Genomic DNA, 14,049 nt, shown 5'->3' with positions numbered 1-14,049 from the left:
AGCGCTGGGGAGGTTACAAGGGAAGGAGGTAAGGCGGAGGGGATGGGGATGGTATTTGTTAAGCGCTTACTATGTGCAAAGCACTGTTCTAAGCGCTGGGGAGGTTACAAGGGAAGGAGGGAAGGCGATGGGGAGGAGGGGGAGAGGAAGGAGGGGGCTCAGTCTGGGGAGGCCTCCTGGAGGAGGTGAGCTCTGAGAAGCGGGGTGCTGCCGTTTGAGTCGTAGGGGAAGGGCGGTGGATCGGGGCAGTGTTGGCGGGAGGGGAGGGAGGAGGGACGGGGAGCGGCCGCTGATTGGCCGGGCCGGGGGAGTGGAGGCAGGGAGTTTCCCACAATGCCCCGGTGCGGTGCAGCCGCCGATGGATGCTGCGGGCAGGGGCTGCCATTTGCTGCCCCGGTGACCTGCGGGAGCCCCGCTCTCCGCCACCATGAACCCGGGCTCCGCCGCCGGAGAGGACAAGGGGGCCGCGGGAGGAGGCAGCTGCTGCCGCGGAGCCGAGGGCGGAGGGGACCCGCGGAGCCCCCTGACAGCCGCCGCCGCCGCCGCCGCCGCCGCCGCCGCCGCCGCCCCGGACGAGCCCGGCGCCGGCCAGGAGAAGGACGAAGCCCTGGAGGAGAAACTGAGGAACTTAACTTTCCGGAAGCAGGTCTCCTACAGGTAGGGAGGGGGGACCCAGCCGTCCTCACGCCCGGATTCCCGAGGCAGCCACCCGCATTCAATCGTATTTATTCATTCGTTCGTTGTGAGCGCTTACTGTGTGCAGAGCACTGGACTGAGCGCTTGGGGAAGTCCAAGTGGGCAACATAGAGAGACGGTCCCTACCCAACATTCATTCATTCAATCGAATTTATTGAGCGCTTACTGTGTGCAGAGCACTGGACTAAGCGCTTGGGGAAGTCCAAGTGGGTAACAGAGAGAGACGGTCCCTACCCAACAGCGGGCTCACAGGCTAGAAGGGGGAGACGGACAACAAAACATATTAACAAGATAAAACGAATAGAATAAATATGTACAAGAGTAATAAATATGTACAAACACATATACATTCATTCAATCGTATTTATTGAGCGCTTACTGTGTGCAGAGCACTGGATTAAGCGCTTGGGGATGTCCAAGTTGGCAACATAGAGAGACGGTCCCTACCCAACAGCGGGCTCACAGTCTAAAAGGGGGAGACAGACAACAAAACAAAACGTATTAACAAAATAAAATAAATAGAATAGTAAATATGACAAGTAAAATAATAGAGTAATAAATATGTACAAACATATATACATTCATTCATTCAATCGTATTTATTGAGCGCTTACTGTGTGCAGAGCATTAGACTAAGCGCTTGGGAAGTCCAAGTTGGCAACATATAGAGACGGTCCCTACCCGACAGCGGGCTCACAGTCTAGAAGGGGGAGACAGACAATAAAACAAAACATATTAACAATAAAATAAATAGAATAATAAATATGTACAAGTAAAATAGAGTAATCAATCTGTACAAACATATACAGGTGCTGTGGGGAGGGGAAGGAGGTAAGGCGGGGGGATGGAGAGGGGGAGAAGGGGGAGAGGAAGGAGGGGGCTCAGTCTGGGAGGTTGGGGCTGTGTGCAGAGCACTGGGCTAAGCGCTTGGGAAGGACAAGTCGGCAACATCTAGAGACGGTCCCTACCCGACAACGGGCTCACAGTCTAGAAGGGGGAGACAGACAACAAAACAAAACACGGAGACAGGTGTCAAAGTCGTCGGAACAAATAGAATTAAAGCTAGGTGCACATCATTACCAAAATAGAATAGTAAATATATGCAAGTAAAATAGAGTAATAAATCTGTACAAATATATATATGTGGGGAGGGGAAGGAGGTAGGGCGGGGGAGATGGGGAGGAGGAGAGGGGAAAAGGGGGCTCAGTGTGGGAAGGCCTCCTGGAGGGGGTGAGCTCTCAGTAGGGCTCTGAGCCCACTGTTGGGTAGGGACTGTCTCTAGATGTTGCCAATTTGTACTTCCCAAGCGCTTAGTACAGTGCTCTGCACATAGTAAGCGCTCAATAAATACGATTGATGATGATGATGAAGGGAGGAAGAGAGATAGTTTGGTGGATGTGCGGAGGGAAGGCATTCCGGGCCAGGGGGAGGACAGGCGAGAACGAGGCCCAGGGAGGAGGTTAGCGGCGGCAGAGGAGCGGAGGGTGCGGGCTGGGCTGGACAAGGAGAGAAGAGAGGGGAGGGAGGAGGGGGCGAGGGGATGGACAGCCTTAAACGTGTGGGTCGATTTCATTTTGTAAAATATCCCCCGGCTCTCTCTGGGGGGGCCGTGAGGGCTAGTGGATCGTGCCCGCTTCGAGGATGGGGTGAGCCCAGGGCGGGGGGTGGGAAAAGGACGAGGGGTCTGAGACGGGGACCGGTGATCTGCTTTGGCCCTCTTTTGGGGGGCAGGGGCTGAGAAAGGGGCGACCTCCTTGAGATGAATCTGCCAGGGGCAAAGGTGGAGGGGAGCGATGGATGGTGGAGGATAGGATTTGGGATGGAGAGGATTTGAGATGGAGAAGAGGGGCTGGCTTGGGGCGGGGGAGAGAAAGTTCTGACACCCTAATGCCCTTCTCGGGTCTCCAGGCGTTTTGGGGAGAGGGGTCGGAAGCGGGATTCCAGCAGCCAGGATCTTTGCGAGTTCCAGAAAACCCACATGAAAGTACCAAAGCCTCTCTCGCTCTGTGCTGTTACGTAAGCCCCGCCAGACGACCAGGGCGAGTGGGTGGGAGTGGGGAGTTCGGAGGCTCCGGGATCCCCCAGTCCCCTCTTCGCCTGCAAGAATTCAGACCTGAATTTCTTGCAGAGCCGAGTGGATCCCTGCCTATTTATTTTGTTAATGATGTGCATTTAGCTTTAATTCTGTTTGTTCTGACGACTTGCCACCTCTCCACATGTTTTGTTGTCTGTCTCCCGCTTCTAGACTGTGAGCCCGTTGTTGGGTAGAGCCTGCCTCTATATGTTGCCAATTTGTACTTCCCAAGCGCTTAGTACAGTGCTCTGCACACAGTAAACGCTCAATACGATTGAATGAATGAATGCCATTAATCTATCCCCTGCCAGAGAACGCCCGGTGCCGTGGGCCCTGGCATTTTGACTCCCAGAGGCGGAGGGACTTCTCCATCGGAGTTGATTTTTCAGCATCTCAGCTCCGGATCGATCAGATTCCTCCGTTTATTTCCCTGGCTTCTAAAAACAGAAGGGTAGCCCTGGGGAAGCAGGCTGTGGTCAGGAACTGCCCACCCCTTCAATGGTATTTATTGAGCGTTTCCTTTGTGCAGAGCACTCAACTGAGCGTTCGGGAGATTAGAGCACAGTAGAGCTGGTATAGATACCCTGCCTGCCCTCAGACAGCAAGCCTCATCCAGACCTGAGGGTCCCCGTGTCCTTATCTTGGGCACCGACTCCTTCTTCTCTCCACCTCCTCCTCCGGGGAGACCTCCCGGAGCTCTTGGAGCGTGGTAGGGTGAAGGCAAAAGCAGATTAGCCTCCTGCTGCGGCCGTGATTCCCTCTCACCCAGCTCCGAGCCACGTTGCCCGTGGGCCTGTTCCCAGAACTTTTGGGCTTTTCTGTTAGGACGCTCATATTTGAACTCCATGTACATATGCACACACGTGTGCAACATTCACACACACGTGTACAACATACACTCACTCACTCTTGGGCTTTTGCATTCCCCCCCCCAAAAATCGATTGCTTCTTCGGGCCCTTTCTCTCTTCACCAGTCTGATTGAGAAGCAGCGTGGTTCAATGGAAAGAGCCCAGGCTTTGGAGTCAGAGGTCATGGGTTCTAATCCCAGCCCTGCCTCTTGTCAGCTGTGTGACTTTGGGCAAGTCACTTCACTTCTCTGGGCCTCAGTTCCCTCATCTGTAAAATGGGGATGGAGACTGTGAGCCCCACGTGGGACAACCTGATCACCTTGTAACCCCCCCAGCGCTTAGAACAGTGCTTTGCACATAGTAAGCATTTAATAAATGCCATTATTGTTATTATTTGACGTGCTGCTCCGTGATGCTAACAGCTGATTTAAGGGACCCAGAGGAGTGCTATTAATAATTATGGTGTTTGTTAGTTGCTTGCTATGTGCCAGGCACTGTACTAAGTGCTGGGGTGGAGGCAATGCCCGCTAGATCAGTGGGTACACATGCGTGGGGAGGAGAATATGGCCCCGGCCAGGACATCTAGACCTAGGGCAGGCTCCTCTATCTTGTGTTTGTCAGCTTTTCTGAGACACGTCTGATTGGTGAAATTCCTGCTGACCAGCTGCATCAGCTTGAGTGCAGGGGGGAACAATGGGGGGGTCTTGTGAACTTAGGTACCTGCTTCATGGAAAGACAAGTGGATTCATGCTCACTCTGGGTTCAGCTGCAGTGTGGGAGTGAAAGAGACCCTGGGGGAGAGATGTCACTCTGTTGCTTCCAACAAAGAAGGGGAGTTTCAGGGGGAAAGGGGATGCAGAAAAGGAGTAAGGGAGTAGGGTGTCGTGGGAAGGAAAGTACATCTTTTGAAGAAAATGAGCTATTGGTAAAGTGGTACTTTACGGGGGAAGAGGGGACGGGTACTTTACGTGGGGGGGAAGAGTCTCCTCAATTTCTGTTGCTAAGGAATATATAAGCCAAGGTTTAAAAATAAATGAAGAGTTGTGGGGAGGAGGAATGGCACAATCTATTTTTTTTTCTTCTCTTCCCATGTGTGGGCATGTGGTGACTCCTGTATCTTTTTCAGAACCGAAGCCCTTTTCAACAGCCTTTAAATATCCATTTCTGGGGGCAGATTATTCATTTGGCTTGACTTAGCCTTGGTTAAGGATAATAAGGTCCTATGCACTCCCAGATTTCCACTCATTATCTTTACCTTCATTTCTTTCTTTATCCTTTTTTGGGAAACTGCTTTCCTGGGAGGAATTTTCCGTGATTCTGGCTGCTGCTCCCCCAGAGCAGACAGTCTCTGCGCACCCCAAAGAGATGACTCGACTCTGCTGTGCTGGGAGGCCGTACTCTCCTCTTAAAATTACGGCCTCCTCTTTCCAAAGAAATGACGGTGCTGCAAAAGATATATACATGCAGATGACTTTATAACATAGGGAACTGCGTTTTCATTGGTCTTCGGCTCCCATCTGCCTCAACTATGTCAGTACCGTGGGAAATATTCCCAGAAACCAGCTCTCAGAGGATCATTTTGGGACTATTGTGTGTGTGTGTGTGTGTGAGTGTGTTGCTCTTCCTCCCTTCCATAAGATCAACACACAGATATATATATTCCAGTGCTTAGAACAGTGTTTTGCACATAGTAAGCACTTAATAAATGCCATTATTATTATTATTATATTTATCTTTATGGGTTCTCACCATTTTTGACTCTTTCCCCCATCTCCATATACTGTATTATCTAGAAGATTCTCCGCTGTTCCTCCAGGGTTGAGGTTATAAATTTGAACCCAGGAGAGTCATGGAATGTAAAGGGTTCAGGGTCTCATAGCAACTCAAACACACCCAGATGGCACATACCATCTCTAAAAAAATCACCATATAAGATTTTATAGAGTAAGGAAAAAAATACAACCCAGTTGCTGTGTGGGTGAGTGTATATTCCAATAAGGAACTCGGTGTTATGTTTGGCTTCTAGCAGAGTGCTCAAAGTGCTTGTAGTGGGGGGGCGAGGGTGCAATCTAAGTGCTCACACAGCCCTGATGTGTTGACTCCCTGGGGTCCTCGTTCTGATTCTAGCCGGGTCAACCTGACTGCCTCTCTGGGTCTATTTTCCTGCTACTTTCCTTCCCCAAAAAGGGGTTAGGAAGGTAAATTATATAATGTCCACCAGGTGCTCTAAGCTGCTTAGAAATAGGGCCCGTGTAAATAGAGTACAAAGCATGATTCATTTTATCCAGCTTAGGAAAAAGAGCATTCATGTTTGCAAAAACTGAAGAGGAGAGAGGGTGGGCAGGAGGAGGAAGGGAACAGGATGACAGAAGGACCTTTTTCTAATTTACCACCACTAGATTGTAATACTAGGCCCTGGCTAGTTATGGGATGATGAAATGGATGCAGATAACTCAGCCTTTGGTAGGTAGCCAACACTGATAGCCCGCAAGCCAGAAGCTCCCGTCTCTCAGCTATCAGTCTGCTGGGACTTGTGTCTAGGAAATTTCATACTGGGCCCAGGTTCTAGTGATCTTCTGATTCACCAGATGCCTCATTGATCTTGGCACTGATTCCTCTAGAATTTTCCAGGCTTGGACTAGGAGTTGGCTTCCTCATCGAAGAAATGAGAAATGTTCACTTTTGAGCAGATCGGGCGGGGGAATACGGGGAACCCACCATAATTTGAATGGGCTTCTCCATGAGAGGAAAAAAAAAAAGATTTCTCAAAGCTGCAAAAATAACCTCAGGAGTACATTCAAATGAGTGACCCTGAGGGTAGTGAGGGTAGTGGGAGTTCGTTTTTTGTGAAGTTGGAAGGAAAGTTTACAGGAAGTTTACAGGAAGGAAAGTTGCAGCTCCAACTTCTGAAAACCTCCAGTCGATCAGTAATCTTTGCTGAAGTTGGAAGAGAATAATAGAAGCAAGACTCGTGTTACCTTCCCTTAAGGAGCTCACAATCCAATGGAGAAGGCAGATGGACAGATAAAAAATATTGACAAATGGAGGGAGGGGAGGGAAGAATAAGGATATAGCAGGAAATAATACAAATATGTCAGGTGCGAAATAGCTGAGAAAATCATTGAATTTATAAATAATTATATTAATCAATACACACGTGCACCTAACTGTTCTTAGAAATTTCACTCGGAAAATTACTCATGCACATCAATAGATGTCTAGGCATAAGAATGGCATCTTCCTGGAAGTACGTGTAAGTCCGGGTAGCTGCAAGTGCCAGCAGAATATGCCTGACTGACAAATAGCATTGCTTCCTCTTACATCATAACTTTATTTGCATGGGTTTGACCCAGCTGCTTACTCACAATTCACTAACTTGGAGCAACCCTTCAGCTGTTTTAGCAAATGAGTGTAAATAAGGCAAATGCAGTGCAGGAGTCTTGTAACTCTATTAAGTCTTCCATTCTCCTTAGTACGTGGACTGGAGAACCAAGTTAATCCCTCATTCATTCCTCCTTCTCCTCCCTTCCTTCCACTCTCTGTCCTACTCCCCTCCTCTCTCCCTACTCCTCCTTCTTTCACTCCTCCTCTTCCTCCTCTCTCTCTTCTCTTCCCTTCTTCCCTCCTCCCCTTCTCCCTCCTCCTTCTCTTGCTCCTCCTCTTTCTTTTTTCTTTGCTCTCCTCCTCCTTCTTTTCCTCTCTCGTCCCCTCCTCTTCATCCTCCTCCTCCCTCTTCTCATCTTCTTCCTCCTCCTCCCCCTTCTCCTCCTCCTGGGTTGCTAGGCTACATCTGTTTCATTGTAAAGGAGATTCGGTTAGGGTAATGACATAGGTACTCCAAGAATAGCATGCTAGTTTCACAGGAACTATATTGCAAGACCACATATAGCATGCTCTCATATGACTAAGTACATCTTGGTGGAAAATATATTCCTCTTAATCTGATAAGGCAGAAGGAAGGAGAAGAGACAGCCCAATCAACTGATCTGGGGGTAACGGGGAAACTTTGGGCTTTCTCATTTTCCCGATCTTGGGGATAACTTGGAAGAGACAACACAGGAATTCTTAGGATTAAGGATTTTCAAAAATGCAACAGAGGAGATCCCCACATACATATATCTTTATTCCTCCTGAGAGGAAGGTTGTAAGAGCAGGCATGCATGCCTTCATTCAATGGTATTCAGTGCTTGGCACATAGTAAGCGCTTAACAAATACCATCATTATTATTATTGCGTGCCTACAGTGTTCAGAGCACTGGGATAAGTTCTGGGGCCGTATAAAGGAAGCTGGAGGGAGAACTGGGAGCAAACTGTGAGTCCAGAAGGGACTGGCTGTGTGAAGCCGGGAAGATAATAACAATCACTGTGGTATTTGTTAAGCATTTACTATGTGCCATGCTCTGTACTAACTACTGGAGTAGATACAAGTTAAACAGTTTTGACACAGTCCCTGTCCTATATGGGGCTCAAAGTCTAAGGGGGAGGGAAGATATGTATTGACTCCCCATTATACAGATGAAGAAACTGAGGCCCGGAGAAGTTAAGCAACTTGCCTAAGGTCACACAGCAGAGCCACAGATAGTTAAGCAGCAAAGTGAGCCCGCTGGGTTTTTTTTTGTGTGTGTGTTTGTGTATGTTTTGCCTGTACAATCACTAGTTGTGAAACCCTACGGAGAAGATATATATATGGTTGTACATATTTATTACTCTATTTATTTATTTTACTTGTACATTTCTATCCTATTTATTTTATTTTGTTGGTATGTTTGGTTCTGTTCTCTGTCTCCCCCTTTTAGACTGTGAGCCCACTGTTGGGTAGGGACTGTCTCTATGTGTTGCCAATTTGTACTTCCCAAGCGCTTAGTACAGTGCTCTGCACATAGTAAGCGCTCAATAAATATGATTGATTGATTGATTGATTGATTGATATTTTTCCAGATCATATCTGCCCTGCAGCCCAGCTGGAGAACCAGGGGGAAAAGTTCTAATCCTGGCTCTGCCACTTGTCTGCTGTGTGACCTTGGGCAAGTCACTTCACTTCTCTGTGCCTCAATCACCCCATCTGTAAAATGGGGATTTAGACCATGAGCCCTATGTGGGACAAGGATTACGTCCAACCTGATTACCTTACACCTACCCAGCACTTAGTACAGTGCCTGACATATATTAAGCGCTTAACAAATACCATACTCCACCTGCCCCGCAAAACCCCCCAAATTCCCCAACAACAGTGTGGCTAGATTAGGCAGGGGGAATCCCCCTTCCCTGTTATTCTAGCCTGCATTCATCCCTTTGGGGCTAAAAGTCTCCCCAGTTCAATTCAATCGGATTTACTGAGCGCTTACTGTGTGCAGAGCACTGTACTACGTGCTTGGGAAGTACAAGTTGGCAACATATAGAGACGGTCCCTACCCAACAGTGGGCTCACAGTCTAGAAGACCCCAAATAAAGCCTGATCATCCTCTTCTGAAAACCTAGGGAGATCAGGAATCCTACAAGGAAGCTTTGTCTCCTCTTGGAAGCAAGCCATCTCCAACCCCTTGGGAAGGCAGATGGTCTGCCTGGAAGAGGGCATTTGCTTTCAGCAAACTCCTCTTCCAGGAACTAAGCTCTTTGTCTAGAAGAGCTGATTTACTTCAAATGGGGGAGCACAGGAAGGAGGGTGTTGGCTTGCTGGAGTCCTCACAAGGATGGGCTCCTTAATCAATTGCCCTTAGGAAGTGTGACTCTAATGCTTTCTCCTTCTATAGCTGTGGTCTACCTTTCCTTGCTGCCCCTCACAGAAGCTGGGTGCTGGAGTTTGGAGTCCTCATTTTTTTTCTCCTTTTTTTAATAGTATTCGTTAAGCATTTACTATGTGCCAGGCACTGTACTAAGTGCTGGAGTTAGATACAAGGTAATCAGGTTGGACACGGTCCATGTCCCATATGGGGCTCACAGTCTTCATCGCCATTTTACAGATGAGGTAACCGAGGCTCCGAAGTCTTTTCCACATGGTTTTTCTAGTGAAAATATGGATAGAAAAAACAAAGTCCCCACACAGCCATCTGGGGAAAGCAGGTGACACAGCTTCCCCACCTCCAAAATGAGAAGCAGCATGGTCTGGTGGGTAAAGCACGGGCCTGGGTTCTAATCCCTGCTCTGCCACTTGTCTGCATTGGAAAATTCACTTAACTTCTCTGTGCCTCAGTTTCCTCATTTGTAAAATTGAGATTAATACCGTGAGCCCCACATGGGATGGGAATTCTGTTCAAACTGATTAGCTTGGATCTACCCCAGCGCTTAGTACAGTGTCTGGCACATAGCAAGCTCTTAACAAACACCAAAAAAAAACCAAAAAAAGGGTTCCCTGTGCCCCCAACCCCAGCTTCTTTAGGGAAGAAAGAAGGGTCACCTCCTCCCCTGGGAGCAAAATGCTTCAGCTCAACACCTGTCACTCTCTTACTCTCTCACTGAGGCTGGGATTAAGCCACAACCCCATCTAGGCAGGAAAATCCAGAAATTTGCCTCTCTTGATTTTCCTCATATTTTTTTTTTGGATTATGAAAAATGCAGGATTTTATTCCTGGGCTTTTTAAACAATGGTTCAGGAGCCTAGTGCTCACAGGAAATCCATGATCCCTCTTGACTATAAGCTCATTTTGGGCAGGGACAGTGTGTGTTATATTGTTGTGCTGTACTCTCCCAAGTGCTTAGTACAATGCCCTGAACACAGTAAGTACTCTGTAAATATAATTGATTGTTGTTGCCTTAACATCATTAACATCATCATCGTTATAATTATTATATCATTCTGTCCTGTTAATTTTCATTTGAACAAACCAAGGAGCACACTTTTTGTTCCCATTTTACAAAGTGCACCTCTCTAGATGTGCTTCTCCATGAAGCCGAGGCAATTTCAGAACTACAAATTTTCAGATTAACAAATGCAATCCTAGGATCTCCCGAGGGGCGTTCAAACTAGTTTGCTGTCTACAGAAAGGATTCATAGCAGTAGAAGCATAAGAGCAGTGTTATTTTGAAACACATCTGCCATAAAGATAAAGCCCCCCAAATGCCTCCAACTCCCTAGCTCCTCTGCCCCTCAGCCAAATTAGAACTGATGGCAGGGCCAGCTTCCAGGAGTCATGGGAAGCTGGGAGGCAAAGGTGCTCGATCTCCAGAAGCCAGGGTGAAGATGACTCCTCTCTTGGGTCAGTTGCTTCACTTCTCTGTGCCTCAGTTTCCTCTTCTGTAAAATGGGGATTAAAAACCTGTTCTTAGACTGTGAGCCCCACACAGTAAGTGCTCAATAAATACGATTGAATGAATGAATGAATGAATGTGGGACACGGACTGTCTCCAACCAGATGAGCTTGTATCTACCGCAGTGCTTAGTAGAGTGCTTGACTCATGGTAGGTGCTTAATAAATAATAACTATTGGTATTTGTTAAGCACTTACTATGTGCTAGGCACTGTACTAAGTGCTGGGATAGATACCAGCAAATGGGATTGGACGCAGTCCCTGTCCCACGTGGGGCTCACAGTTTTAATCCCTATTTTACAGATGAGGTAATCAATCAATCAATCGTATTTATTGAGCCTTTACTGTGTGCAGAGCACTGTACTAAGCACTTGGGAAGTACAAGTTGGCAGCGCAGAGATGTAAAGTGACTTGCTCAAGGTCACACAGCAGACAAGTGGCGGAGCAAGAATTAGAACCCTTGACCTTTTGACTCTATCCACTATACTATGCTGCGTCTACAATACTATCATTAGTATTGTTATTATCACCTGAGAGTGCTCAGTCAGAACTGAAGAAACCCAAAATGGTTTCTGGGCTGAGAGCACTTTGTAGCCAAGTCATCATCATCAATGGTATTTACCGAGCATTTACTGTGCGTAGAGCACTGTTCTAAGTGCTTGGGAGAGTACAATATAGCCCAGTTGGCAGTTCCCTGCCCACAACAGGCTGTTGTCATCCCCCTTAAATCCCTCTCGCCTTGTCGCCTCCACACTCCGCATGAGAAGTTGGCCCCATATTTATTAAGCGCTTACTGTGTGCAGATCACTGTACTAAGCACTTGGGAGAGGACAGTATAATAAAGTTGACAGACATTACCCCTGCCTACAGGGAGCTTACAGCCTAGGGGAGGAGACAGACATTAAACAGAACAGGTATTGAATCTCCATTTTACTGATGAGGAAACTGAGGCACAAAGGAGTGAAATAACTTGCTTAAGGTTATGCAACCGACAAGTAGAGGGGTAGGATTTGACCCCTAGGTCCGGGCTCTTTCCACTTGGCCATGTTGGGAGGCTACATCAGGCCTGATTATAGCTGTTTGCAGCAGCAGCTGCAGCAGAAAAACTCCCAGAGACAGGAACCAATCCTAGAGGGATATTGCTCTTTGTTCCTGAGAAAACCAGAACAGACATTAATCCTATTATCAGCCCCCTCTGCCCCCGGCCCAGCCCAGGTAATGGATCCTAATGCCAAGCAATCTACCCTTGTCGAAGGCTTTCTGGGATTCTCCAGAAGGGAAAAGAAAACCCAGGAGGAAAAGGTGTCTCACTTTTGGATCCTCACAAGTCCGGAGAAGAGTGCTTTCCATTAGCCCTCAGCCTCTCAGGTTTCTGGGGCATTCCAGAAGACAGTTGAAAGGCCATTAGGTAGAATGGGCCTCCATTTTCCTTGCCTCCAATATCAATCAGTCAATAGTATTTATTGAGTGCTTACTGTGTGCGGAACACTGTACTAAGCACTTTAGAATGGGCCTCCATTTTCCTTGCCGCCAATATCAATCAGTCAATAGTATTTATTGAGTGCTTACTGTATGCGGAACACTGTACTAAGCACTTGGGAGAGTACGACATAGCAAACAGACAAGTTCCCTGCCTACAACAAATGTCCAATCCCAACCACTTTCTTCAGATCTTCAGAGGACAGAGCAAGAACTCAATAAATGAAAAGACCCTTTGCCTTCATGCCACCCTCCCTCCCCGTCAATTTCTGGGCTCCTCAAATTTCTGAAAGAGTCTTGAGGATTCGGAAAAGCACAGAGTTTATCAGGACTGAAGAAAGTAAGATAGCAACCACAGGGCTCCTCAAATTTCTGAAAGAGTCTTGAGGACTCGGAAAAGCAGAGGATATCAGGACTGAAGACAGTAAGATAGCAACCACAGTTCCTGAGAAGCAGTAGCGAGGCCTAGTGGAAACGGCATGGGACTGGGAGTTGGAGGATTTTCGTTCCAATCCGCGCGAGCTTTGGAGGCAGAGGTCATGGGTTCGAATCCCGGCTCTACCACTTGTCAGCTGTGTGACTTTGGGCAAGTCACTTAACTTCTCTGGGCCTCAGTTACCTCATCTGTAAAATGGGGATGAAGACTGTGAGCCCCCCGTGGGACAACCTGATTACCTTGTATCCCCCCAGCGCTTAGAACAGTGGTTGGCACATAGTAAGTGCTTAATAAATGCCATTATTATCAGCGCTTACAACAGTGCTTTGCACATAGTAAGCACTTAACAAATGCCATCATCATTTGCCCCTTACCTGCTCTGTGATCTTGGATAAGTCACTTAATGTCACCTCAATTCCCTCATCTGTAAAATGGGAATTCGATAACTGTTCTCCCTCCTACTCAGATTGTGAGCCTCATGTGAGACCTTATGATCTTGTATCTACCCCAGGGCTTAGTTCAGTGTTTGACACATAATAAATGCTTAGAAAACACCACAGTTATTATTATTGTTATTTTATTATTATGATTATTATTATTCTCTCCCCTGATTGATCAGTAGTAGTAATAGCATTTATTGAGCGATTGTCCCTCCTCAGCCACTTGTCAGCTGTGTGACCTTGGGCAAGCCACTTAACTTAACTTCTCTGTGCCTCAGTGACCTCATCTGTAAAATGGGGAGGAAGACTGTGAGCCTCACGTGGGACAACCTGATCACCTTGTATCCCCCCAGTGCTTAGAACAGTGCTTTGCACATAGTAAGCGCTTAACAAATGCCATTATTATTATTATTATTACTATGTGCAGAGCTCTGCTTTGCACATAGTAAGCATTTAATAAATGCAATTATTATTATTTATTTATTTACTAAGCACTGGGAAAACATTCCAAGCAGGGGATTTGACATGAACTCTGGACTTCAAAAGGCTCAAACCATCCTTAAGTGCATAAGGGTCTTCTCAGGGAAGTCCAAAGTTGTTGTTCTACCCCAGCTAGTCATTGCAGGGTGTGTGGGGGGATATAGAGAAGCAGCATGGCTCAGTGGAAAGAGCCTGGGCTTTGGAGTCAGAGGTCATGGGTTCAAATCCTGGCTCTGCCACTTAGCTGTGTGACTTTGAGCAAGTCACTTAACTTCTCTGGGCCTCAGTGACCTCGTCTGTTAAATGGGGATTAAGACTGTGAGCCCCACGAGGGGCAACCTGATCACCTTG

At 47.4% G+C, this 14,049-nt stretch overlaps 1 protein-coding gene across 4 annotated transcripts in view; it reads left to right on the top strand.

Annotated features, from left to right (window-relative positions):
• Positions 1-406: 406 nt before the first annotated feature.
• DGKI (diacylglycerol kinase iota) overlaps positions 407-14,049 on the top strand; it is a 240,066-nt gene continuing 226,423 nt past the window's right edge. For all 4 annotated transcript variants that reach the window (XM_038752352.1, XM_038752350.1, XM_038752351.1 and 1 more), the window contains exon 1: positions 407-657. In XM_038752352.1, the coding sequence (XP_038608280.1) occupies positions 428-657 (230 nt within the window). In that variant the 5' untranslated portion in view covers positions 407-427. The remainder of the gene's footprint in view (positions 658-14,049) is intronic.

This window comes from Tachyglossus aculeatus, chromosome 10 (assembly GCF_015852505.1).
Source record: "Tachyglossus aculeatus isolate mTacAcu1 chromosome 10, mTacAcu1.pri, whole genome shotgun sequence".
Lineage (NCBI taxonomy): Eukaryota > Metazoa > Chordata > Mammalia > Monotremata > Tachyglossidae > Tachyglossus > Tachyglossus aculeatus.
Note: the sequence above shows the minus strand (reverse complement) of the source record. Positions and strands in the feature narration are given on the sequence as shown.